Source organism: Fusarium musae, chromosome 3 (genome assembly GCF_019915245.1).
Source record: "Fusarium musae strain F31 chromosome 3, whole genome shotgun sequence".
Taxonomy (NCBI): Eukaryota; Fungi; Ascomycota; class Sordariomycetes; order Hypocreales; family Nectriaceae; genus Fusarium; species Fusarium musae.
In genome coordinates, this window is record NC_058389.1 from 1,749,370 (window position 1) to 1,773,659 (window position 24,290).

The following is a 24,290-nucleotide window of genomic DNA, read 5'->3' on the forward strand; positions in this document are numbered from 1 at the left end:
GTGACTTGGATACATCTTGGAAAGCTTCTCCACTGAGTCATAGAGGTATATGCCAGTGCGATTTCGCCATTGTAGACAGCTGACCAAAGTTTTTGATGGGGAAGCAGACTTTCCACCTGTGACGCACTCCTCCTCATAAAATAACTGAACAAGAACCGATCGCACTTACTGACAGGGGCAACAAGGACGAGTCGCGTACAGTGTTTCACAGTATGAAATATCACTTTCGGCACGGTCTCACGAGACTCCACTCCCATGATGTTATTGGCTACGGCTTGCTTTCATCCAGACGTCAATATCATTCAGTAAAATACCTAGAGTGAGTCTTTTGAATGAACAGATGCGATTTGGAGGATTTTCTTTTGCCAGGGTGGAGTATCTGTGTCCTTCTTCGTATTTTCCTCATATCAGGTCGAGTTCCTCTCGTGGATCACCGTACCTGTGTTGAACTGTATGGCAACTTTCATACAGTTGGCGACGAGTTGCGCGAGTATGAAGGCAAATGGAGCAAAGTTAGACTTCAAAGTGGTAGCCAGCAAGTGCATTTTATCCAAATTATAAATCACAGATCACATTACCAAGAGTGTTCACAAAACAAAATGGCATTCCACTTCCCCTTCGTCTCTGGTAGCATACGTAGGTAGGTAGTCAAAGGGAGGAGGGAATATTGGAAATCCGATGCTGAACTTGGGCTGTAGGATATTCCTGTATGATTGTAAAAGCTTAAACACGACCTCATTGTAAAGCTGTGCGAGATATTTCAGCATTCTAGGTCAAACGCCTGTTATATAAGACGGGTCACATGGTCTACCACTTGTTCGGGTACTCATAGTCAAAGAACATATGCCTTACGAGATAAATTTCTTTCATTCGACTTCTTGAACTTTTAAGTAACAGCCAATAATCTCAACACACCATTGGCTTCCGCAAAATCCACCAACCATCTCCTGACTGCTCCCTACCTAACTCAAAGATATGTTAAACTCAGTTTCCGTCTCCCAGGTAAAGCAAGAGAAATATCCATTTCCGTGCCTAAATAAGAATACCGATTTCCTCAGACATTTAAGACAGAGACTTTCTATCATAATATTAAGACATGCATTCACTTACAGGCGGACGAGCGTTAACCTGACAGAATGCTGTTAGAGTCACATACCCAATAGAATTAACTTAGTCGTGCCTTCGAGATACAAAGTTGAGAACTACCGATCTATCACATACCATTCCAGCCTGAATTAGAGTTTATTGATGTACTGACGGCCTCCTAGGAGCTTTACCTGCTGCCTCAGCATCGCCACTTGACTAACTTCCCCATCCCTGCCACAGTAATGCGCATAAACCCGAGAACAGGAATAATAAATTAGGCATCAATTAGGATTCTGGTGTCTCGGAAGCATGTGAAAAGGAGGAAGGGCTCTGCAGAGTTTGGTTCTCAGTTTTGAAACAATGAGGATACCACCTCGATAAACTTGATATCTCATAAACGTCGTAATACTAAAGCTCATGCTCTCTCCAGCCCTAGCTATTAACAAACGGACCGATAAACTAGTAACACGTCAATATTAATGCTTCCGGTCTGGCTCGTGCGCCAGAAGCTTTCCAGTTGATCTCTTACCTGAATGGGAACTCATCTTCAGCCCTGTACTAGGCATATAAGAGAGAACAAGTATATGGGCATTGAGCCATGTTCTAGGCTGTTTGTAACCCGACATGTCAAAGCCATCATGGCAAGGACCTTATCACAGATACCACTTTAACATTGTTGTCTTTTCATGTGGCAGACTCCTTCATGAACTCGGCATCTGTCTAATACCCCAACTGACCTCACACGAATATTCCTAATAAGAACGGTTGTCTTCTCAGTGCAGGGGATACCGAACCACTTTTTAAGCTTTGAGAGGAGTAAGCGATGAATCCTTCGTTTTCTTGCCAGGTCTGTATAATAAGAATTTAGATGTATCATATTTCAAGAGTTGTATGAAACCTTAGAGCCTGCCGATGAGTTCCGTGCTAGCTACGACTACGCGAAGAGAAACAAAGGAATTGTATGGCCAGCTTACGAAGTCGCAAAAGACCAAACCCACCCCGAAAAACATATTCTTGCCATTCGGCATTTACATACCTGGTAATTAGGTAGCTTTGGACATTTACGAAAGTACGTGTATTGACCGTGCAGTCTGAGCTTCGCCTATGGCTACGGATTTAGTATCAACATTGACTAACAGGCAACTCAGATGGCACTGATTTCTGATGACAGCCGCTAGGCAAAACGGTGTCTCTAGAACTGTTCTCCGCGCTCATTCCCTCGTAAACGATTTCCGGGGTGAGCTAATCCGAATCTTGCTGTAATATCAGATCGAATGATTCCTCCATTGTTCATTGATATCGGTTCATTCGGCTCGCCCCAGCTTCAGGTGTCCTCGTACTAATGCAGGAGCACCAAATTATACGTGCCAGTATCTGGGAATTGAAAGCTGATGGCATCTTGTTGACCACGCTTCCCATGCTTGATCGTATGTCATCAAATCAACGAAGGCCAAATAATCAAACACCCCACACTGGCTTATATTTCAGGACCTGTCCGATCAAAGTGGACCAAAGCGAGCCCTCTTAGCATTGTATGTTGTAAATATCACAGCTTTGACTTCGGATAAAACTATCGGCATTTCTTATCCCGCCTATACTTGATTCGAACCATTTTTACAAAGGGTCGACTATACCCCTGGCGCCGAGTGTTCGGCATGTTCTTCGCCCGGCCAGATCCCGCGGCCGATGCCCATCATGTTTCGAGTCCGGTAGTTGATGGGAACCAGGATTCAACTAGGGGGTAGTCCCGGCTTTAATGGGAGATATAACGCCTGGTGTGACCCACGCTTGTGAGGATCCGCTGTTCCGTCAAGAGATCAGTTCCAGGCACTCATGGCAAGATTGGATTATGCTCGCGAAGTTTGGCGGGGACCGGATGATTTGGTGGACAGAATGAAATCTTGTGAAGGCTTCACCTCTTACCCATTTTGTGGTTACAAGACTAACTTAGTTATCTTAGCGCAAGGCTTAAGCTCAGCCGATGATAGGTCGATGTCAGCATGAATGGATCGGTGTCTTGATCAAATGCCCATCATTGATGTATCGCAATCGCAAATCGTGGATTCGATTACCGCAAATCTTGGCAAGAAGTTGTGTGGCAATCCTGGTGTGTTTGGAAATTATCGACAGAGAGGATCAGCGATCAACCAATAAAGAATGTAAAGCGATACTACACTCGTCTCGGCTTGTCTCGAGATTCAGTTGGTAGGTGAGTGACTGTGAGCCCCTCGGACCATGTCAAGGAAGTCAACCAGAGAATAGACATCTTTATTGTGCTTAAGGCTCCAGGATGAGCTTCATGGAAGTATGATTGGCTACTGCGTATCAAATTACGTGCCATTCACCTATAGTAGGCAAGATTCCAACAGCAAAGCGCGTGGGGGTAGGGGGGGTTGAAAAATAGAAACGATTGATGAGGTTCGCGGCGGATGATACGCACTACGCTAGTCCAATACAATGTCTTGAGCAATGTTGGGTTTTCAGCCCTTCTCTTGGCTTCTGTACCTAGTGTCTAGGCTTGATATTGATTTATGTCAAAGCATATCCCAAGGTTCACAGAGAGCGAGTGAATTGCCCAAAACTCAAGCCATGGTCATGGTCTAAGTATCATCCTAGTAGAACCTCCCTGACCCTTGCATTGCCGTTCCTTGACCAATCACAGCCGATCCATTCGTCTCGTAACTGCTTCGAGGTCTCTTAGGTGCTGTTGCAGAAGCAAGCAAGCAAGAATGTCTCCTCTTCACCCATTCTCAACATGCAGGTATTTCTTATGTAGAAGGCGAGGCCCCTACCAGTCAGGCACCCGTATCACCCCCCAGGGCCTCGCCTCATTGCCGTCTTCGTTCTCTACTGTCATCCATAATATTTCGAGTTTTGCGCTGCTGGTTTTTCTCTGGATATTTGATCATCGGGTTCGCGTGGCCAAGCAACGCTAACATAGAAACATCACGCAGAGTTCCAGACGCTCCCACGCAGTCCGTCTTGGCCATTTTCGTTGTGATGCCCGCACGTTGAGGTCGCTCTAAGCCTCCATCTTGTCTTGTTTTTGGTCTCCTCGACCCAGCTTGTACTGAGCAGCCCTCAAGGAGGAGCTGACTGAACTACAAACTACATATAAAGCCACGACGCAAGTGCCGCGGAGCTGGCGCCAACTACTAAACTGCAGATCAACGCTTCCTTGCCGATCAGCTGCGCGCGGTCAATCTGATCGGGCAGTTTAATAACCTTTTAACACCCTCAACTTATGAGCCATCGCCTCACCTGATCTGCCTATTCTATCTTTCGATCTCCACAGGTATACTCCGTACTCTGTGCCTTATTATCTTCTCCTCTTCTGCTCATAAGCGCTTGCGCTTGTGCTTCCACGGATGCAGCGTATTCCTGCCTAAGCGACCTATCAATACTGCTTTGAAAGGTGGAAGTGAAGCACACCGATTCGTGCTGACCTGCTGCGACGCATTGCTTTTTGTTGGCTGGACGGCGTCACGTACCTGGCCTATGGGCCTGGGCTGTCTTCACCCTGCAGCCAATCTCCCGCTCCCGTTCCCTCTGTCTACTAAGGTAATCGTTCTCGATTCTAGCAAGTTCGTCAGCATCAAATTCAGTCTAATATAGTACACAAGGCACAAGGGTTCAGTCTCACCAGGATATGGGCCACGATTGGAACGCAACGACGTCGGCATCATCATCAGCATCACCCATTGAGGTTTAGAGTACAGTACATTTTGTCATTCGATTGTCATTTTGTACCCTTGCCTGTTGCGGCACCAGAATCTACACCAGCACCAGCACCAAGTTCCGGCGCATACCTTGTTATTTACTGGAGCTTCAGTGACTGCCATCGTTCATTCATACCTTACTACTTGCAGGAGTCGAAACATGGAGTCCTCCGTCCCGGTCGTGAGACGTCGAGCTCCAATTGCTTGTAGCCGGTAGGCAAGCCTGTATCGTGTCTTTTGCGCATTCGTTTGCTGACCCTTCGCCACAGATGCCGGGTAATGAGAAGTAAATGTGTCCACAATCGTAGCCATCCTTTCTGTAAGGCCTGCTTAGATGCAGGGGTTAAATGGTTGGCTTCCAATATCATATCTCCGGAACTATATCTGAATTTCTGTACAATAGCATATTCAGGCCACGAGGCCAACCAGATCATGATCGATCCCAGCGGCGTCCGCGCGTTCCTCGCAAAAAGACTGCCAAGACAACTCGACAGGATCCAGGAGGATTGCAACGTGAGAGTCTCGCTCCAGGCACACTGAGTAACGGGTGGGAAAATCTGCCTCCACTACCAGAGATCGTTGATGGTGTAAACCAGTTCACGCGACATTACTTTCAACTCGGTTTTATTCCTAAAGAACAATTTCCCCGGCGTCTACTCCAAGATCGCACTTCAGTCAGCGTCTTCCTCGTTGTCAGTATTCTTAGCATTTCAGCTCGCCTCAGTCGTCCTCTATCAAGGCGGTATGGATCCGGCATGAAGGCATCCGAGTTCTTTATGAAGCGGGCGACAGAGATTGCACTCGGCGAAATATTTCCAACCAAAAATACACTGGAGAACTGCCAGGCCTTTTATCTTCTTAGCATCGCGCAACAAGGGAATGGACTCAAAGATGAGAGCCATGTATGTGTGGAAGACCTGAAAGCCCGCCTCATTACTGACTTGATAGACGAGCATGGGCCTCGCTCTTCGAATTGCGTCTGCGATCAAGCTGCATTTGGAACAGACTTATGCTTATGAGACTTCGAACCCTACGCCTGATGCCACCATTCTTCGCGAATCCGCACGGAGGACCCTGGTAAGTCATGCCAAATAAACAGATGTTAGTGATATAGCTGAATAGAATGTACTCAGTGGATGTTACATAGTCAGGATCAGCTACACTCATGCTCTTCCTCGCCCATCTCTCTCGCTGCTTCGGATATCGACGCCCTACTGCCTTGTGATGAAGAAGACTTCGCCAATGGGCGAGAGCCTCCTTCGCGAGCTGCTCTTGAAGGTACTCCACGTGCTATCAAGGACCCAAGCCTGGTCAACGATCCAAATCGGTCTCTTTTCGGTACTCTTATTCAAGCACACGGATTCTGGGGCGTTGTCACCCGGGATGCAGTCAACTATACCCCACACTCTTATCCATGGGATCCAGAGAGCAAGTTTGCCAAAGTCTCGACAAAGCTTGATCAGTGGGAAAGAAGCTTGCCTCCCAACCATCAATGGAGTATGGCTAGACTTTCTGAGTACAAGGCCAAAGAACAGGATCTGGTATGAGGCCCCTTTTATAGCAAACCAAGCCACTAACAACCCAGGCATATCTCGGGGTCACAATGATTCCGCGGCTTTGCAATATCGTTCTCCGTCGCCCATACTTGGAGCAGTAAGTTTAGATACGCAACACATAATGCCAGGTCTAACATGCTATAGTATTCTGACTTCATCTCGCGAATATCACCAAAGGCCGTTGGTCTTTAACCAGATAGCATACGATCTTTTCAACAACGTTCATAGACTTTACGAACAAATCGTCGCCCAGTTTACGGGACGCTCTTCAGATGAAAGTGTCGGTGCACAAATGGCCGCATTTTGTGTCTACACCTGCGGCCTTTTTTCCATATATCTTTGGCGCTATCCAAACTGTAAGTTATCCTGACCAAAACGATATACCCTAGGTATTGATTCTCTTCGTTTTATCCAGTGCCGAACATCATGTATGACGGGGAAAAGATGTTTCTGCGCTGTTTGGATATTCTAATGGAATGCAAAGAGGTCTGGCCTCTTGCTTCTCGTTGGGTCGATGCCTTGAGCCGGTTTGCTCAAGATCCTGGCAGTTCATTTAACAGCGAAAATGGAATGGCGGATGGCAGAGGCCCAGCCCACAATCCATTAACTCACCTTCCTACGACTACGCCGATATCATCTAGCGCATCTCCTACTTCGTCCTTGTACAATCGACAAAGCAATTCCCATGCTTCAAGTTCCATTGCTCTGCAATCTCCATCCCCCAACGACATCTCTGTGCCCATATCTACGACTCATATCATGCCCTCTCATTTTGCTCAACCTCAAACCCAGCAACAGCTACAGGTTCTTTCCCATCCTCATCAGCCACCGCTATCGGTAATACCACATCAGCAGGCTTTTGTTCCACCTCAGCTTCAGCCTCACCTTTACATGAGTCCTGATAACATTGCCAACTTTGACATGGTCCTAGGGGGCTTTGACCCCAATGCTATCCAAGCTTACCCGATGGCATCGCAGGGCAACGCTCCGTTAGCAACCAGCATCCCGACAGCTATGGCTATTACCAGTGGGCCACTAAACCCTCCTCTGGACGGCTTCTTGGACGAGTTGAGCTATTATTCGTACGGATCTCAGGCATGGATCCCAACAAATAACTTGTTCGGAGGCTAAAGTGCTTTCTCTTGGCGCTGTTTGGGATCCAATGCTTGGAACAAAGTGACCGTCTTCCATTCCATCATGTTGGACAGACGAGGCAGCAAAATTACACAATTTTGACGGGTATGTTGATTCCATATCGGGTCATGTTCCTTACACTTCGGATTCAGATAAGGTTGAAAATCATGGGGTTTATTTTTCACATTTAATTGTGACTCATCTCATCTTTGTAAGCCAGAAAGGACGTAAGCTTGCCATTTTTTTCCCTGACCAAGACCTATTGTGGGATCCGATATATGAAGTCTGAATTTCAACCATGATTTGAATCCACACCTGACAAACAGATTCAGATGCCGAGCCTTCATTTCATTTGTGGTAATTACTACATCTGGCTTGGATTCATTCACAGAAGATGGCATTTTCACATAGTCTTGCAAGTGTACGTGGGTTCATTGTGTGAGAGCAAACGATTGTTTGACTATCGACAGCTACAGACGAGCTCACTTGATACTCTAGTCCGAAGGTTTCATTTCAACGTGTCTTCGCTCAACTCTAAGGGTCCCCTACACGCTCCGAATTTTCAAACCACACCTCAAGAATCCCACCATGTTCCACAAAGGTGGTATGTCCGAGTACGCCGTCCTAAGCCTTCCCTAACACTTGAAAGGGAATCCAAGACAGACTCCGTGGGCCGTGACAACCAGGGCTGCAAAAGCAGAACAAAAAAGAGTAATAAACCGGCCGCCTTGACTCCCTATCCTCTACATGAATTTTGGGCCGCCGCCGCTTTTCATCCTCGCAGGGCATACATGACTTCTCTATTCCATCATTGCATCTGAATAAATAAAACAAAATGGACTGTGTAGTGTAGTGTAGTGATAGGGGAATGAATACATCATGTAGCGATGAATATGCCAGGTGAAGCGTCATAAGGGGGTATTTGAATTACTGTAGTGTCGTATGGGGTCTATATACATGCAAGGGTCGTGGGGATCGTGCTATGACTGGGGAAGGGGAGGGAAGCATTTATTTGTGGCGGCAATCGCTCGCCTTGGATTTGAGATGAGAACCTGAGTGCCAGGTCAGTTGGCCATAACGGCCTGAGAGCCACCCAGTTGGCGTTTAACCTGCTCGCGGGCCCAACGGGCGGTCTCGATGGTTCGGGGTTGGAATTCCCGGTTGGTCTTGGTCTCCTTGATCATAACAGTGAGCCAGTCTTGTCGGAAAGCGTCAACCAGTTGGCCATCGGGGAAGGCATCAGCAAGGTCACTGTCCGAGTTAGCATGCTTCATGCAAATTGCTGCGCCAGAACAACTTACCCAATAACGCCCATGGAAGCCCGCATCAAGGATTCGCTTCGGTTCATATCACTAGCGATAATGCTGAGAGCGTTGAAGATGAGAGGGACGTATTGCTGGAGAGCTTGTGCTATGACGTGTCAGTAACGATTGCATACCAGACGGACAGGACGACATACTCTTCTCGCTGACCTTCATGGCGCCAATAATTCCGCCCCAGGCATCCATAATACCCTCACGAAGGGAGACGACATAGTCGTACATCTCGTAAGGGCCCTCTGGAGAAGCGGTAACAGTTGTAGCTTGCTCCAGAACCTGGGCAACTACGGACAAATATGTCTCGAAGTGGCCACCGATGGCACCAGCAATGTCACCAAAGCACTGCAGGATAGCAGGCTTGAATTGGTTGGCCAGAGTGGTACTCTGCGGTTGGTTAGATATGTCAAGACACAAAAAGAGGGGGATACATACCCTGAGGTTGTTGAGGAGGTAGTTCATGAAGTTATCGCAGTAAGGCTGGCTGCGCTCGCCCAGAGATCGAGTAATGTCGCTGACCAGACCAATAGCCATGGAGCAGAGACTGGGCTCGTCCTGGTTTCCAAGAGCGTTGTACAGGAATGGGGCAAAGGCATCCATGTACTTGACGAAATCCTCCTCCATAGCAGTGGAAAGAGCGCTGATGGTAGCGAAAACGGCATCAGGAACGCTAGACTTTCCACCGACGCTGTTGAGGATCTGAAGAAGGATTTGCATGATACGATCACCCTGAGGAATGATCTCCTTGTCAAGGCGAGAGATGATAGCCTGGAGAACAGTGCACAAGCTGTTCTGCATCTCCTCAAGAGTGATCTTGTCCTCGACACTGACGACCTGGTTCTGGAGAGGAACAGTCTCTTCAAGTCTCTTGATGATTACATCAGAGAGAGAGGCAACTGGCTGCAAGCTTTCGGAAGCAGCGTTCTGCACAAAAACGTTGAGAACCTCATAAGCAGCGGTTCGCACCGAGGTTTCAGTTTCTGTGCGAGCAGTAACGTCCAGCAGGGAACTGACGGCATTGTTAAAGTGGGGGGTGATAGCGTTAGAAGAAGCGCCGAGATCACCGGCAAAACGCTCAGCCAAGTTCATAAGGGCCCAACAGCATGAGGGTGCCATCTTGGCGCTGCTGAGAAGACCCTTAAAGAGCGACTCGATCAAGGTGGGCAGTTGTGCCTGAGGATCAATGGCCTCGGAGCATGCCTCGGTGATTCTGCCGAGGGCATATGCAGTTGAATCCTTGACATGCAAGGATTGATCATCCATCATCGTAATGAGGATAGGCAGGGCCTGCTTGACGATAGGATCCAGGACCTTCTCGTCAGGACCCTCCATGATAGCGCCAAAAGCAGATACGGCAGCATCTCGGTTATGCCAGTCCTCGTGACGTAGGTTACCCTCAACAAACTGAAGAACGGGTGTGATGATCGTAGCACCAACGGCCTGTGCGTACAGCTGCAGACACTGGTAAGCAGCGCGGGACAGGTTGTACTCGTCATCGGTGGCATCCTCGTCCTGCTTGGTGAGGAGAAGTAGGAGAACCGGTACGACTTCATTAGCAGCAACGCGGGCAAAGTTGTAGAAAGGGCGCATTTGGTCAGAGCTCTCTACTTGGGCGTTGTCATCCTCGATGGAGATCTCCTCTTCGCAAACAGTACTCCAGAACTCAACAGCCAGCTTCGCGACATCCTCGTCATCGGACTTCATGCCAAGAATGGTAAGACCAAACAAGGCCTTCTCCATATAGAATCGCATGTTCTCGTAGTAAAGGGCCATGATTCGGTTAAGGCAGCCAAAGGCGCCCTGTTGTATCCTCGAGTCGTCGGCTTGTGTGGCCTCGCAGACGACCTGCATAATGTAGTTTCGCTCTCCCTCGTGCTTAAAGTTGTTGCCGACAAATTCGAGCGAGTCACCAAGGGCGGTGATGGCAGCGAGGCGAACCTCGATATTTGTTTCCTCCTTTCGGGCTCCTTGCACAACAGCAGTCAGAATAGCATTTGAGTGTGTTACCAAAGCCCCGCGCAGTTCAGCATCTTGGCTCTCGCAGATGTAGCCAATGGTGGTCAAAGAAGATTGCTTCTGGTGGTCGGCACCCTCGCTCACATTCTTGACAAGGAAAGGTAGCAGATCGTTCCACTGGCCACGGGGCAACTCGATAGCAGCAATAGAAGAAATGACCTGGGCGGCGGCAGTACCAGCTTGGGTGTTGGAAGAGTTAAGAGTCTGGAGCGTGAGCTCCTTGACCCTGTTCTTGGTCTCGTCATCTGTTTGCTGGAGCCATTTCGCTTGCAATTCCTGATGACGAGCAAAGTCTCGGGTTGTGAAGGCGTTCTTGAGGGCGATACCGGCAGCAGCTCTGATGGAGCCATCGGCAGAGTCGTTTGCTAACTCTTGTACGAGGGTTGCGAGGTAAAGGGGCTAGTGAATCGTCAGTCGTCATTCGAGCGGAGGGAGGGTCAGGGGTGCCATACAAAGTTGCTCTCAGCGGCTTGGGTAAGTTGCTGCTCGGCAGCATTTCGCAGGTTCGCATCTGGAAAAGTTAGCAGTGGTTCGCTTCACTCGCAGATAACTGCTGAAGTTTCAATCGGCGGGGAGGGCGTGGGATACTTACCAGGCGAAAGCGAATTTGCGAGCACCTGGTTTATCTCTGAGCTCGACATTTTTGCGATTTAAGATCGTCTCGTCATGCGGTTTCGGGAGGTATCAATAATGAGTGAGGCGCAGAAAGACGTAAATGTGTGAGAATGAAGAAGAAGAAGGAAAAAAATAGAGCCTTGGTTAGGCGCACGTGTCGACAAGTTTGGCAGATGGAAGAGAGAACTGTTCTGGATGAGGCGGAGAGGCGGGGGTTTTTTCCCACGACGGGGGGCTCAGGCCAGGAGAGGAAAAGAACGGGTATGAGGGTCGAACGAGCTTGGCGGGCCAAAAACCGATGGAACGGGGCCTTGTTTGATTTGATGGCTTTGAGATGCTTGATTGCTAGCAAAGCGGTGGTGAAGGAAGAGAAAGTCCTGGCTTTAGACAAAAGAAGTGTTAATATTCTGCAGCTTGATGTTACAGGGAAGAAAAATTTAACCTCTTGGATCGAAGGTTTGATGATGACAATCGGCAGCCAGCTCCTGCCTTCGAAGTCGCTACCGCCACTTGTTTTCACACTGTATAGCACTGTGCAGAGGTGATGCGTGAAAGGCAGTTATTTTCACCAACGAGCAGCAATGTTTCGTGCCTGATTTGATGTTCGGGAGAATACAATGACAAGAGATGCAGGCATATATTTGACCAAGAGACTGCAGCTATCGATGAGAGTGATAATTACAGTGACGAACACGACTGAGGATGTTGTAATTCATCACCTGTGTAGTCTACCTGCTGATGCGTCACAGCCCTGAGCCTCACTGTGACTACTGTATCCGTACTTGCATCCAATACCTTTCCCTACTTATACTTGCATATAGGACCCCTCCACACCGACGGCCATGCCCTTCTTTGCCGCGGGACCTTGCGGTAAACGCTACTATACTTTCTTGGCTGGTGCGAATATATCTGCAGCAGGTTTCGTTTCGTTTTGTTTATTATGAGACGATACATGAGACTCTGGGCTGCCCTTGGGGTCCCGTGACCTAAGCTGCTTATGCACGCTGTCGCTTGTCTTGATTCAGGTTCACCTGGACTGTTGTTAGTTCCAATGCATGGGACCTCCACTATGAACGCATAATTCAAACCTGCTTTCATTACTTACACTGTGAGGCTGGGAAAACTTCGCTTAATCTCTACATAGGTCAATAGTCGCACTGTACGCCCTTTATACAGTGCCCCGCGGTGAAGAAATTCACACCAGGCTTTGGCTCAGTACCAATTAAGAGCAAGCAAGGTATCTGCCTCCAGGGCTTCCATGTGAAGTTTGACAACTACGGTACTTGAGCCCAGGCAGCCAAAACAAATGTCATCCAGGGACAACAGGGCCCTGGCTACCTTACCTTACCTTTTGGTGGGAGTTTAAAGTTAGGTACCTAGTAGGCATAGCATAGCACAAACCCATCCCTTCGAATAGTTCTTGCTAAAGATGTTCATTTTATATTTGAAATTATTACTTCACTTAGCTCCCACATGATTTGATCAAAGCCCCTTTCCTTTCTTTAGTTTTTCTTTTCTTCTGTTTGTGTTGATTTCTTTTACAAGTAAATAGTTCCACTCTTCCATGGCAACCAACGCCGCCAGCCTTGCCACGCTGGGTAACTCATTTATTACCCACTTCCACGGCGGATGCAGTTCAGTTTGGGCGGCTATCAAAATGAAGCTGACTTGTCAGATCCAGGGCTCATATTCGATTTTCGCTTCGTCTTGGGATTTGGATCTTCCATGTGTTTCCAGGGTCCAGTCTGGGGAAATTTCGTTGCTTGGGCCCTGTTCCCGCTACTTTAGTACGCCATTATTTGTATATCATGAGAGCACTGACAATATCTGCTTCTTCTAACTTAGTAGCCGTTCTATGATAGCCCAGTCTTCTTGTCTATTACTTTATTTATTTCGTACCCTGCCTGTTGGCTTATTCTCAAAGTACGGTACACTGATTTCAATTCGGTTTTTTTTTATAACTCGGTAATAAGCTTCACAGTCTCCGTAACTGGAAACATTTGTGCCCTTCACAGCATCGGGGAACACAAGGTCCACGGGCAGCTACTTGCGAATCAAACAACTAGGTACCTAGATCGCTGGTTGAAGTGGGCACGTTGGGCAACGAGCTCATTACTGCACAACTGATAGACTGTTTGAAATGGAGTGAATTGATGAGGTCTGAAGCTGTGTTGTTTGGTCTTGTTTGGCCTCTCCTCTCCCCGCTGTCGAAGAGATTAGTCAGGCTTTCAGCCTCTGCTTTGTGCTCTGGAGAAATGTCACATTGCCAGTGGAGCATGATTTTGTATTCAAACTGCATTACTATAAGACTTGCAAGTCGTTTTTAGATGAATATCCTTTGTAGTTCAGTAAGTAATAGGTATGATTGCCTCAGAGTCCGGCCCTAGCTCAAGTAAATACACTGCAGTCTTTCTTTGTTGCTATACAAAGTATATTCATTGTTGGACCACATGCTCTCAATTTGAGTCGAAAGCTTTGTACAGTGATACTTATTTATGCTTAAACTTTGGAGGGTAGTGCATAAAATCAATACAATAATGACAACAAGTCCCTATTCAGTGTTTCTCCTACCTGGGCCCTAGCCGTCTACTAAACAAGGGATTTCTATCCTCGTGTGCGAGAAGAGCCAGACTTCCCAGTCTAGCAGCCGTTTGAAAGCCTACTCGCAGGGCCCTATAATACAAGTCTTACAGGGTCGAATCAAGGAAGTCAAGGCCGCATCAGATATAAGATTTGGCTGCGTAACAGGGCAATGACATCTCGTGGTCCAGGGGTCAAATACCGATGAGGTAGTATTGGAACACTGCTGACTGGTTCACATTTACTTTGTCAAGTCTACGTTCCATATTGGTTAGACGTGGGTCTTGTAGAATGCCCCTCGATGTACGGAGTAGGGGTATGCACCAGGGCCGGGAAGTCTGAAGACAATGAGGTCACTCGTCCAAACAGGTAGCCCCTCATTCGCGAGGCTTCTTGCTCTTCTGCCTCCAGAGGAGCGTATTCACGGCAAAATACGGTTATGCTTATTTTAAAAGACTAGTCGTTATTTATTTCTTGTCATAAGTCGTAATTATGCTTATCAACCAAGCATCTACATACATCCATTCAATTCCATACCAACTCATATCGTTTCATCCGCTGTATATGAATGATTTCGTAAATTCGTGCAACCAATAGTTGCCCAATATGAAACATCATTCACGACACCAGTACAAGTCTGTAGTTGCTTTGGGGGAAAAAAGGCATCCATTACCCAAAAAGAAAACCTCTGCAGCCCTTCAAAAGGTGACCATGAATGAGAACGCCAGTAAAAAAGTAGACTTAACGCAGGTAGCCTCGGGGTGGGCGAGTGTCATAAAATGTCTCGCGTTCCGTTACCTCGTCCCAGCGAGGGTGGCTGTGCCGGTGACTATCGCGTTCATAGTCGAATTGGTATTCTCTTTCATACTCCAATTCTCTCGCGCGCTGCTTTCGAGATCGTCGGATCTCATCGGAGATGTCAACTAGACGGAGAACGTCATCCTGCAAATGTTAGCAATCGGTCCTTGTCGTTTTTGGGGGACAACTTACGTATTTGAGATAGTCCATGATGTAGTAGAACTCCTTGGTCTCCTCGTATTCATACCCAGAGCTCTCAATAGCCTCACGGATAACGAGGTCCTTGGTGATCTCAGTCCACATATCCTTTGGAGGTGGAGGTGCGGGTCGAGAACGTGATTCTCGTGTTCTTTCAATATCGATTTCCCTCTCGCGATCGTAAATGGAAACATTAACACGGTCACGAGTATCTGGGGGTGACGGGTCCTTCAGGATGGGCTTTGGCATGGGCGCAGGGGCAGGTGAAGGGGCGCCATCCCTCTCAGGAATGAATTTGCTCTTCCTGGAACCACTGTACCTCGTCCAGTTTGTCTCGGTACTTCCACCGCCAACTCCATCCATGCGAATGCGCTCAGTGCCTGGAGGAACATCAACGAGGGTCCAGTCCTTGGTAGCACCGCCCCAGGCTTCGCCCATTCGGCCACGAGAGTCGATCTTGCTGGTGAGATAGTCGCCTTCCTCGTCCACAGCACTGGGTGTCGGCAGAGGAGCAGCTGAATGGGCTCGACGCCGGTTTGTTTCGGACTCCCGTCGAACTACAAGTTCGTCGTCGCGGTAGTCGGATCGTCGTTCTTGGCTTTGAGAACGAGTGCGCGATGTGCGAGTGACATCTACTTCGGTTCTGTTCTTTGACAAAGAGATGTCGATATCTGTCTCACGCTCTCGGACTCGGGAGGGAGCACGAGGCTGAGGCTTTGGCTGGGGAGGAGGAGTAGGAGGTCTTGCTTTGATCATACCTGTGACCGTTAGCGTTTTGCATCGTTTGGTTAGAACTCCCGTTTGCTTACCATGGTCAATATCCCGGTAGTGGGTGATAACCTCTCGCTCGATTGTTGGTCCGCGGATAGTCTGAGGCGGGGGAGGCGGGGGAGAAGGCTTGGGAACTGGAGGGGGTGAAGGTGCCCTCTCACGCTCAATGATGCGAGTGCGAATGCGCTCTCGCTCCTCAACTGGAGGGGCGGGCGGAGGAGAAGGCGACTTTGGTCGCTCAACGTATCTGACAACACGGGCGGGCGAAGGAGCTCGCCTGGGAGGTGGTTGAGAGGGTTCTCTGACTCGCTCTCGCTCATAAACTCTGGTGCGAGATCGCTCATGCTCATGGTCGTGCGAGTGATGGCTACTGGGCGAAATGCTGCGGGGTCTTCGAATGATGCGTTCCTCTCGAACACGAACTGGACTGGGACTTCTGGGTCGGTGTCGGTCGATGGTCTCTACTTGACGCTGGCGTAAGACCATGGGACCAGCTTCTGTTCGGCGAGCATCTTCTCGCAAAAAGGCGGGTGTGCGAGATTCCTCTCGCGGGGGAGGGCTGATGGTAACGGTGCGACGACGATAGTCGACTTCATCAAGCCCCTCTGGAGCTGAACGTCGAGGAGCAGGGTAGTAATCCCTCTCCTCGAACTCAGTAGCCCTTACACGGGACATTTTGGTGTAATGAAGTGCTATTTTCTGTGAATGTGTATATACCGCTGCTGATTTTGGTGCACTTTTGAGGGCGCCAACTCAATTCAACAGGCTGTTGGGTTGCGACAAAGAGTTGCAAAAGGGTATGTCGTCACACTTTAAACAAGGTGGGGTTCCAGCGACGAGCCTTAGACTTGGTGAGGTCTTGTTACGAGCCAGGCGAGAAGCAAAGCTGCAAACTACAAACTCAAAAGAATGCGATGCGATGTTTTTGAGGTGATAAGAGAGGAGGAGAATAGCAGTAGCCAAGAGAAATGGAAGAGAAAGGAAAAAAGAGTTTATGAGTGTCAGGTGGGTTTAATGGCGTGCAAGCCGCAAAGCGCCGCAAGAATCAGGCCCCAGACGAGCAAGGACGGAGCATGGAAGCAAAGCAGAACGTCGTCATCCGACAGCAATAATGAGAGGGAACCCCCCGCCAACGATAGGGTGTCAGCCGTGACCTTGACCTTACTCTAGTTAATGGAGGGGCTGGGCATGGGCAGTGCTGATGCTGGGCTGGGCTGCTTAAGCAATCCAGTGTCAAGATGGGAAAAGCTGTTTGTAGTGGGCAAAGCGGGGACTTCTGGTCCAAGGTTAGGTACAAGATTGATTGATGATGGTGGCAGCGGTCCGCAACGGGAGAACTAACATAAACGATGATCTTTTCGCCTGCTGCACTCTCGTCGAATAGTATGTAGCAAGTCTGATCGAACCTCTTCCAAAGGTTGACCGTAAACTCGACAACTTCAGAGGAATCTTGCCTGGTGTGAACATCAACGAATGACCACAATACCCAGACTGACAGACAGTACCTATCCCCGTCCAATGATCCATCAAGTCCCGGAAGCAAGTCAGTCTGCCTGCCTTACGACCCCAAACACGATGAGTCTACCATGGCGGCCCAATGAAACGGGCCCTCCTCCCACGCGAAGCATTCAGATGGAGGGTCAAGCGCAGCCAGGAAAAGGACATGAGACCTACCAGCCTGACAAACTCTACCCAGAAATTGTCTCTGCCCAAGGCCCCATCAACGATAGTCCCGTTTTCCCGTCATAGATTTCATCCCCGTTGCCTTGTACGATTCTGGGCATTCGTTGGGCCTAATTTTGTATCTATCGATCTGCGTTTGCTCTGCCCTTTCTTTGACGAGAACAAAAGCTCGTTTCTTTGACATCCAAAGCTGGCTATGGTGTGGAGATCTACTGACGCAATTGTGCAGCAGCTCACCCCGGCATCTTATGGTCCTTGGCCCCAGTGCATTGCGAGATGGGAGCCAGAGCAGGGGCTCTCAGACTACCCCCCTGCGGCGCCACGAGTCCATATCAGCGAATAACGTGTAGGCTCGAGATGCAACTCGGCGAGGTCGATAAAGAAGGTACAGATATTAATTCTGGCCAAAGAGATAGAGAGATAACAATTGTGCTGAGCTTTGCGAAAGATGCGAGTCTATCTCTGTCACACAGAGTTGCATGCAAATCATTGCCCTTGTGATCGGCGATGGAGGTCCAAGTCGTTGTTCCGCTCAGTTGGGCATTGAATCTCAAAACGAGTGGCCCCGTCATGGACTGGGACTGGGGTCTCTAAGGGGGGAAATAAAAAACGAGACTGAATTTGGTGGTAGATCGGTGGATTTTGGTGTAAGCCAGTCTCGTGTAATCCCCCCCCCCGGAGGGGTCTCAAAGAATTACTGAAATTCCTTGAGAAACATCGCACCAAACTTCCAAAGTCGCACTGAGAGCCCAACGAGGCGTCGAACTCGAACCCCATAAGCCGCAATCCTCAGCTGTCAGTCTAGGGGAGGAAAGAAAGCACAGGACCTTGATTCTAAATGACAAAAAGACTTAGGTAATATAGCCTAAGCTTAGGATAACTTTTACTGAGTTTATTTTTGATACTCTATATTGAGGTTCGCCGTTTTCTTACCCCCCGAGGTCAATTCCTGGTCGAAGCCCTTTGGAGTCGGAGGCATCAATGCTGAGCATCTGCCGTCCTTCCATGGTTCTATGGCTGTCCGTCACATGTGACATACTGCTACACAGACCACGCAAGTTTGCTTGCCAGGCAGGGTTCATGACTGTATGTTGGTTTGAGTTGGATTTGTCTAGATTGTTCTACTGAAACTTGACATCGAGGAGAAACTATTGGAGAGTCCATTGGTCTACCTTCTTCAAAATCTTCTTATGGCATGATGCATCAAACTCTAGGCTAAGCTTCCAATTTAAGTGACAGCTACTTCCTCGCTGAATTCGTCTTCGTCTCTCAGGAACATATACTCCACCACGAACCTTGCAGTCATCGAATTGGACGGCTTCCGTAGCTCAGTTGGTTAGAGCGTCGTACTAATACTTTATTCCGAGTATCCGGTAATGCGAAGGTCTCAGGTTCAAGCCCTGGCGGGAGCAATCCCAATGCCTTCCAATTCGTATTTTTGATCCATAGACATCCTGAACATCTTCGAGATTCTCTTTTTACAACTTTTGTTCTTCTTTACTATATCTACACATACAGCTTATTGGCTTGCAGTAGGTAGGCTACTGGTCGAGTTAAATACATTAATGTATTTATTAAGCTGCTCCTTGTTTGTTTGTTTGTTTATTTATTACAGGTTAAACAATCCCTTTAAATAGCGGGAAGCCTTCATAAGTTCATTTTTAATATCTCAATCTATCAGCCTTTGCCTATTCAGGGTACAAACAGTATAACCTGCTAGCCTGCTTATAAGATTTAGCAAATGGCATTTACTTATACTATCAGGCTGTAATTAAGAGATAGTAACCTATCCAGAACAGCTAAACAACCTCTAAAAGCATGCTGCCTCAATGCTCTCTATCGAGGTCTACGTCGGTAGTAGGTTTCGAGTCACAATGCTCCAGATATGTAAATATCAAGTGGTAGACGACATCTTATAAAGAATATCCCCAGAACTATATACTATATAAACCACAACTCGACTTCTATATACTACGAATACTCACGGAATAACCTCCTGAAGTAGTCATACATGCTCTTTAAACTAGAGCGTACCCTGCACCAGATGTCAATAAGCTATGGATATTAGCAATTAACTGCATATATTATCCTCAGTAAACACTTTGAGGATCAATATATGGAGTTAAAAGAAGTACCTATGCTGCTGGGATTTCCTGGCCATTGTAAACAATTTCCGGCTACGTGAGTATCGGCCGGAGGAGCCACAACGCCCATCTCCTCTTCATGATCCCTTCCGGCTATGGAAGAGAACTACAAAGAGTAAGGTCCCACTCGCACCGTAGGATAGATGTAGCCGGGATCATGTATCCCATGACTCGTCCAGGAGTATTGACAGCAACTCATTGTCCAATATCTCAGTTGGCAGCATCTTACTCAAGCACGGGTACTTTGCAGACCGCTTGAATACGAATTTGCCTACCAACTACTTCTTGTCGACTTTAACTACCTATGCTGGAAGTGCTTCGGGGTGTTGTGCCCTTTTCAATCCGTTGACGATGAGATCAAATTCAGTAATGACACTTCTACAGGCGCATGAAGGCTCATTATTTGTCGAAAATTCCTATACAGTATTCCTTACTTGGGCTATTTCTGCTACTTATCCAAGAAAGCACTACAGATGGAGGGATACAAAAAGAACATATAAACAAGAGTGTCATTCAAGACCAACGTACCAAAGATAATTTTGCTTGAACGCCTAAAACTGATTTCATTCATACTGAGCTACCATTAAGAATAAAGGTGGGAGAAAAATGAGGTAACGTCAATCTGAAAATGTCCTTATAGCCAAAAAATGACGCCCCTCTACAGACCACGTTTTGTGTCCTTTGCGATCAACCCTGTCAAGCTCTTCTCCGGCTTAGGGTAATCAGGACGGCCAGCCAACATATCTACTACCTCTGACAGGCCCAACCAGTGGGCAGTCGCAGGTCTTCGGTTGGGCCAATCTGTGCCGTGCTCCTCCAGCTCCTCCATTGCGTTGAACACGACCTCGGAGCCTTGAATACCAATGACAGAGGCACTCTTGGGGTCCCTCTTGACGTGGTTGTGAGCGTTACGTCCAAAGCCCTCAAGATGTTGGATGCACTTGATGGCCAGACGAACAGCTCGGCAACGATCCATAGCAGAAGGAACACCACCCTGTTGGACGTGACCAGGAATACTCTCTCGGCTCTCGAACCGGTCGTGAGCCTCTTCACGGATGATGTCCGCAATGAGCTTGGCATTGTAGACCTTGCTGGACTTCTCATTTACGAGGATCAGGCGTCCAGCACGGGACTGGCCCTTGTCCTTCTTGAAAACCTCCTTGAGGTGGTTAACATCGGAGTTGAGCATCTCAAGAGAGATGCCTTCCTCGGGGATATAGACAGCGGAGGCACCGACATCCAGGCCAGCCAGGGTAGCGATGTAGCCTGAGCGACCGCCCTGAGTCTCAATAACGAAGACACGACGACGGGTAGCAGACGCTGATTGCTTGATCTTGTCACAGTAATTGACAAGCTCGTTCAAGCAGGTATCTGAGCCCAGAGAATACTCGGTTCCGGGAACGTTGTTGGAGATGGTGGCGGGGAGAATAACCATGGGAATGCACAGAGAAGGGTATTCCTTCCTGGCCTTGCGCATTTGTGAAACGGAGTGGAAGGCCTCGAAACCACCAACAAGGAATAGAGCATCAAAGTGGTGCTCCTCGATCAGGTTGGCGATCAACTCCATGCCAGACTCGCCAGGAAGCTCTCGGTTTGTACCAATTTCGGAACCACCCTTGCTTGCCCAACCGTCAACCTCGAGCCAGTCGAATGGGCGGACAGCGCCGATAGGCTTGTCATCGTGATGTCGTGCGAATCCAGCGAAACCGTTGTGAATAGCCAGAGGCTCGTGGCCCTTGGAAAGACAGTACGCAACAGCAGCACGTACTGCAGCGTTCATGCCACCGGCAGGGGCACCAACATTGATGAAGCCAATTCGCATACGCTGAGCAGTCAATCATCAGCAAGGGAACAACAATTCAGATTTGGGTCAGACTTACGTCCTTCTCAGGCAGCTTGGAATCGTCAACCATGACGTTTGTGGTCAACATATACGAGCCCCATTGGTCGGCGAACTCGGCATCACGAAGGGACATGGCCTTCTCGAAGTCTTTGGCGTCAACAGCCTTGGCGAGCTCTTTGGTTTCGGCAACAGCTTGCATTAGAGGCTTGCGAACAATCTTGTTCTCGTTAATAGCGATGAAAGGAGTCTCAGTCTCTGGTGTAGCTTCAAGGACAGCCTTGACGGCTTCAACACCCTGCAGGGTAGCCAACATTCGGTCGTATGCGACGGCAGTACCGCCTCGTTGGACGTGGCCGAGGGTGGTAATACGTGTATCAAGAGCAAGACCGCCCTCACTCTTGTCGGCTAGGATGTTCTTGATTTCTTCGGCGCCGATCTTGTTGCCGTCCTTGTCGCGGGCTCCTTCAGCGACAATGACAATGGTCTTGCGCTTTCCAAGGTCTCGATGCTGTAAGTCGTTAGTGCCTGTGATTGGGAGCTATTTTCTGTAATTGGACCTACCCTTCGCACAACGACCTTCATATCTTCCTGCCAATCATGCTCACGAGGCCTCTCAGGAATAAAGACAAAGTCTGCACCAGTTGCGACACCGGCCATGAGGGCCAGCCAACCACAATGCCGGCCCATGACTTCGACGACGAAAGCACGAGAGTGTGAAGAGGCAGTCGCTTCGACGTAATCGACCATCTCGCAAATACGGGCGAGTGCTGAGTAGCAACCAATGGTTGCATCGGTTCCTGTGAGATCATTGTCGATGGAGCCGACGAGACCGACAATGTTGAGATGCTTATAAGGTGCTATTTGTTCTGTAGACAGCTCTCCCTTGGAAACGAGCTCTTCCAGGAGAGAAGGCCACTCAGCTCGGAACTTGTCAGCGCCAGTCAAGGAGCCGTCACCGCCGCAGATGATCAGAGCATCAATGCCAGAAAGAACCATGTTCTTGGCAGCCGTTAACCGACCAGGACGCTCGTAGAAAGCCATGCATCGAGCAGTACCAATAAGTGTACCACCCTCAGAGAGGTAGCCTCTGACATCGTTCCACTGCATCTGTCGGATGAAGTCGCCTCCCTGTACCAAACCCTCATATCCCTCGTAGACGCAGTAGGCGTCGCAACCCATGTGAAGGGACATGCGCACAACAGCTCGGACAGCAGCGTTCATGCCTGGGGAGTCACCTCCCGAAGTCATGACGGCGATCTTCTTCTTTGGGGCCATTTTGGTGAATTCGGAAATATAGGAAGAACGCTTGGGAGTGATGATTCGATTCAAGGTTTGCCAGAACCGAGTTGAAGTAAGTTTGGGATATTGCGTAGCCGTCCGGAGAAGGAAAAAGCGCGGCGGGGCAGATAGTGTAGCTCTAAAAGTGTATATGATGAGAAACGAGGGCACACAATTAGGGAGAGCACGATACTTACAGGAAGATAAGGAGAAGAGAAGAGAAGCGCCGGCTTCAACGGATGATATTGATAGAATATGGTCTCACCAGGTTTCCTGTCGAGAAGGGGGGAAATGATTATGGCGCCAGCTTTGATGGCCCGGGCAGTGGAAGTCGGTCGGTGACGCAGCTGGAGGTCAGGATCAGTACCTACCTACAGTAGCGAGGGGCAGCACACAGGGAGGTCAAGAACCAACCAACTAACAAAGTGGAGAGTATGATGTGTGAAGTAGAGCTCTTATCGCTTATCGGCCCGCGCGGGGGGCAGATTTTGGGTTTTTTCAGGTGCCAGTCTTGACCCAAGGTGAGCTTTTAGCTGGCTCAGGTGGGTTATGATGTTACGATTCGTAAGGTGAATTATTAGCACTCACCTCACTTTGGAGCCTCTTGTCCCTCTAGTCTCGGTGTTTTATGCTTGCTTGCTTGTCTGAAAGCCAATTGCCAGCTGCGATAATCCCCTCAAGCCCCTCTTCTTTTTTTTTATCGCACACACAATTGAATCGAAACTGTTGGAATAATACCGCATTCCTGAGGTATTCATGCTATCAGGTCCACGTTTCGGTGGCATTGGACGACGCAATGGTACAGAAACAGCATTGGCAGTGGGACGGGGCACTTCCATGAAACGTCATAAAGCCGCATTCACTCTTTTTTTGTCTACCAGCGGGCTAGGACAAGAGGATGTTTTGCATGATTCTAATCATGAATGTCTGGACGCTGAATACATGGGTTGTACTAAGTATTCAACGCATTTCTCTAACTATTCATATGGACATTAGACAACTACCGGTGCATCAAATTTTCGACGTGATCTCCATCCTGGTCTACCGGGATCTGCTACTTTAGCTCTAGCTAAGTATGTAATTGGCATGTAGTGGTTCGTGGGGCTAAAGTGCGTTGAATGACGGCAGCCAGATCTTCAACGCAGGACAGGTGATTCTTAAGGCAGTAAGGCAGGCTTAACTGCAAGATCGAAGAACCGAAAGGCGATCGAGATGCCCTAATTCATCAATTGTCAGGGGCTCTTACATGGCTGCTCACCACCTCACTCGTATGCAACTTCAAACACGCCATCATTCACTTCAAGCCCATGTCATCCTCAAAAATCGCTGGCCTCAGAAGACGCCTCAAATTGGAACCAACTTATATCGCCATCAAAAGGATGAACACTTGAGAAATGAAATAACTCACCCATCAAGTAGTTTACCAAAGGACGGCATAGAAGAGCCCCTAGGGCAGGCAGGACATCCATCGTCTGGCCATCTTGAATACCCTGGACCATCATGTGAATAAGACAATCCAATGGTAGAGCTTTCAAGAGCATGATTTTATGACT

The 24,290-nt window shown here is 48.5% G+C and overlaps 5 protein-coding genes and 1 non-coding gene across 6 annotated transcripts; 3 read left to right on the forward strand and 3 right to left on the reverse strand.

The window, feature by feature from the left end:
- Positions 1-5,560: 5,560 nt before the first annotated feature.
- Positions 5,561-6,553, forward strand: J7337_004012 (uncharacterized protein; the record flags this gene model as incomplete). The annotated part of the gene is made up of 4 exons (XM_044821716.1): positions 5,561-5,707; positions 5,754-5,882; positions 5,939-6,346; positions 6,506-6,553. The coding sequence occupies 4 exons, from the start codon at positions 5,561-5,563 to the stop codon at positions 6,551-6,553; spliced, it is 732 nt and encodes a 243-aa protein (XP_044683049.1).
- A 567-nt stretch (positions 6,554-7,120) lies between these two features.
- On the forward strand, positions 7,121-7,492 carry J7337_004013 (uncharacterized protein; the record flags this gene model as incomplete). The annotated part of the gene is made up of 1 exon (XM_044821717.1): positions 7,121-7,492. One exon carries the CDS (start codon positions 7,121-7,123, stop codon positions 7,490-7,492), a length of 372 nt encoding a protein of 123 aa, XP_044683050.1.
- A 1,067-nt stretch (positions 7,493-8,559) lies between these two features.
- Positions 8,560-11,468, reverse strand: J7337_004014 (uncharacterized protein; the record flags this gene model as incomplete). Its single annotated transcript, XM_044821718.1, has 6 exons — positions 8,560-8,746; positions 8,797-8,905; positions 8,955-9,198; positions 9,247-11,226; positions 11,280-11,338; positions 11,420-11,468. The coding sequence occupies 6 exons, from the start codon at positions 11,466-11,468 to the stop codon at positions 8,560-8,562; spliced, it is 2,628 nt and encodes an 875-aa protein (XP_044683051.1).
- A 3,295-nt stretch (positions 11,469-14,763) lies between these two features.
- Positions 14,764-16,464, reverse strand: J7337_004015 (uncharacterized protein; the record flags this gene model as incomplete). The annotated part of the gene is made up of 3 exons (XM_044821719.1): positions 14,764-14,964; positions 15,013-15,776; positions 15,828-16,464. 3 exons carry the CDS (start codon positions 16,462-16,464, stop codon positions 14,764-14,766), a joined length of 1,602 nt encoding a protein of 533 aa, XP_044683052.1.
- Positions 16,465-18,789: 2,325 nt separating this feature from the next.
- J7337_004016 lies at positions 18,790-18,884 on the forward strand. The gene has a single exon. It is a non-coding gene; the product is annotated as a tRNA-Ile (tRNA).
- Positions 18,885-20,274: 1,390 nt separating this feature from the next.
- Positions 20,275-22,734, reverse strand: J7337_004017 (uncharacterized protein; the record flags this gene model as incomplete). Its single annotated transcript, XM_044821720.1, has 3 exons — positions 20,275-21,441; positions 21,497-21,967; positions 22,021-22,734. The coding sequence occupies 3 exons, from the start codon at positions 22,732-22,734 to the stop codon at positions 20,275-20,277; spliced, it is 2,352 nt and encodes a 783-aa protein (XP_044683053.1).
- Between the last annotated feature and the right edge of the window lie 1,556 nt (positions 22,735-24,290).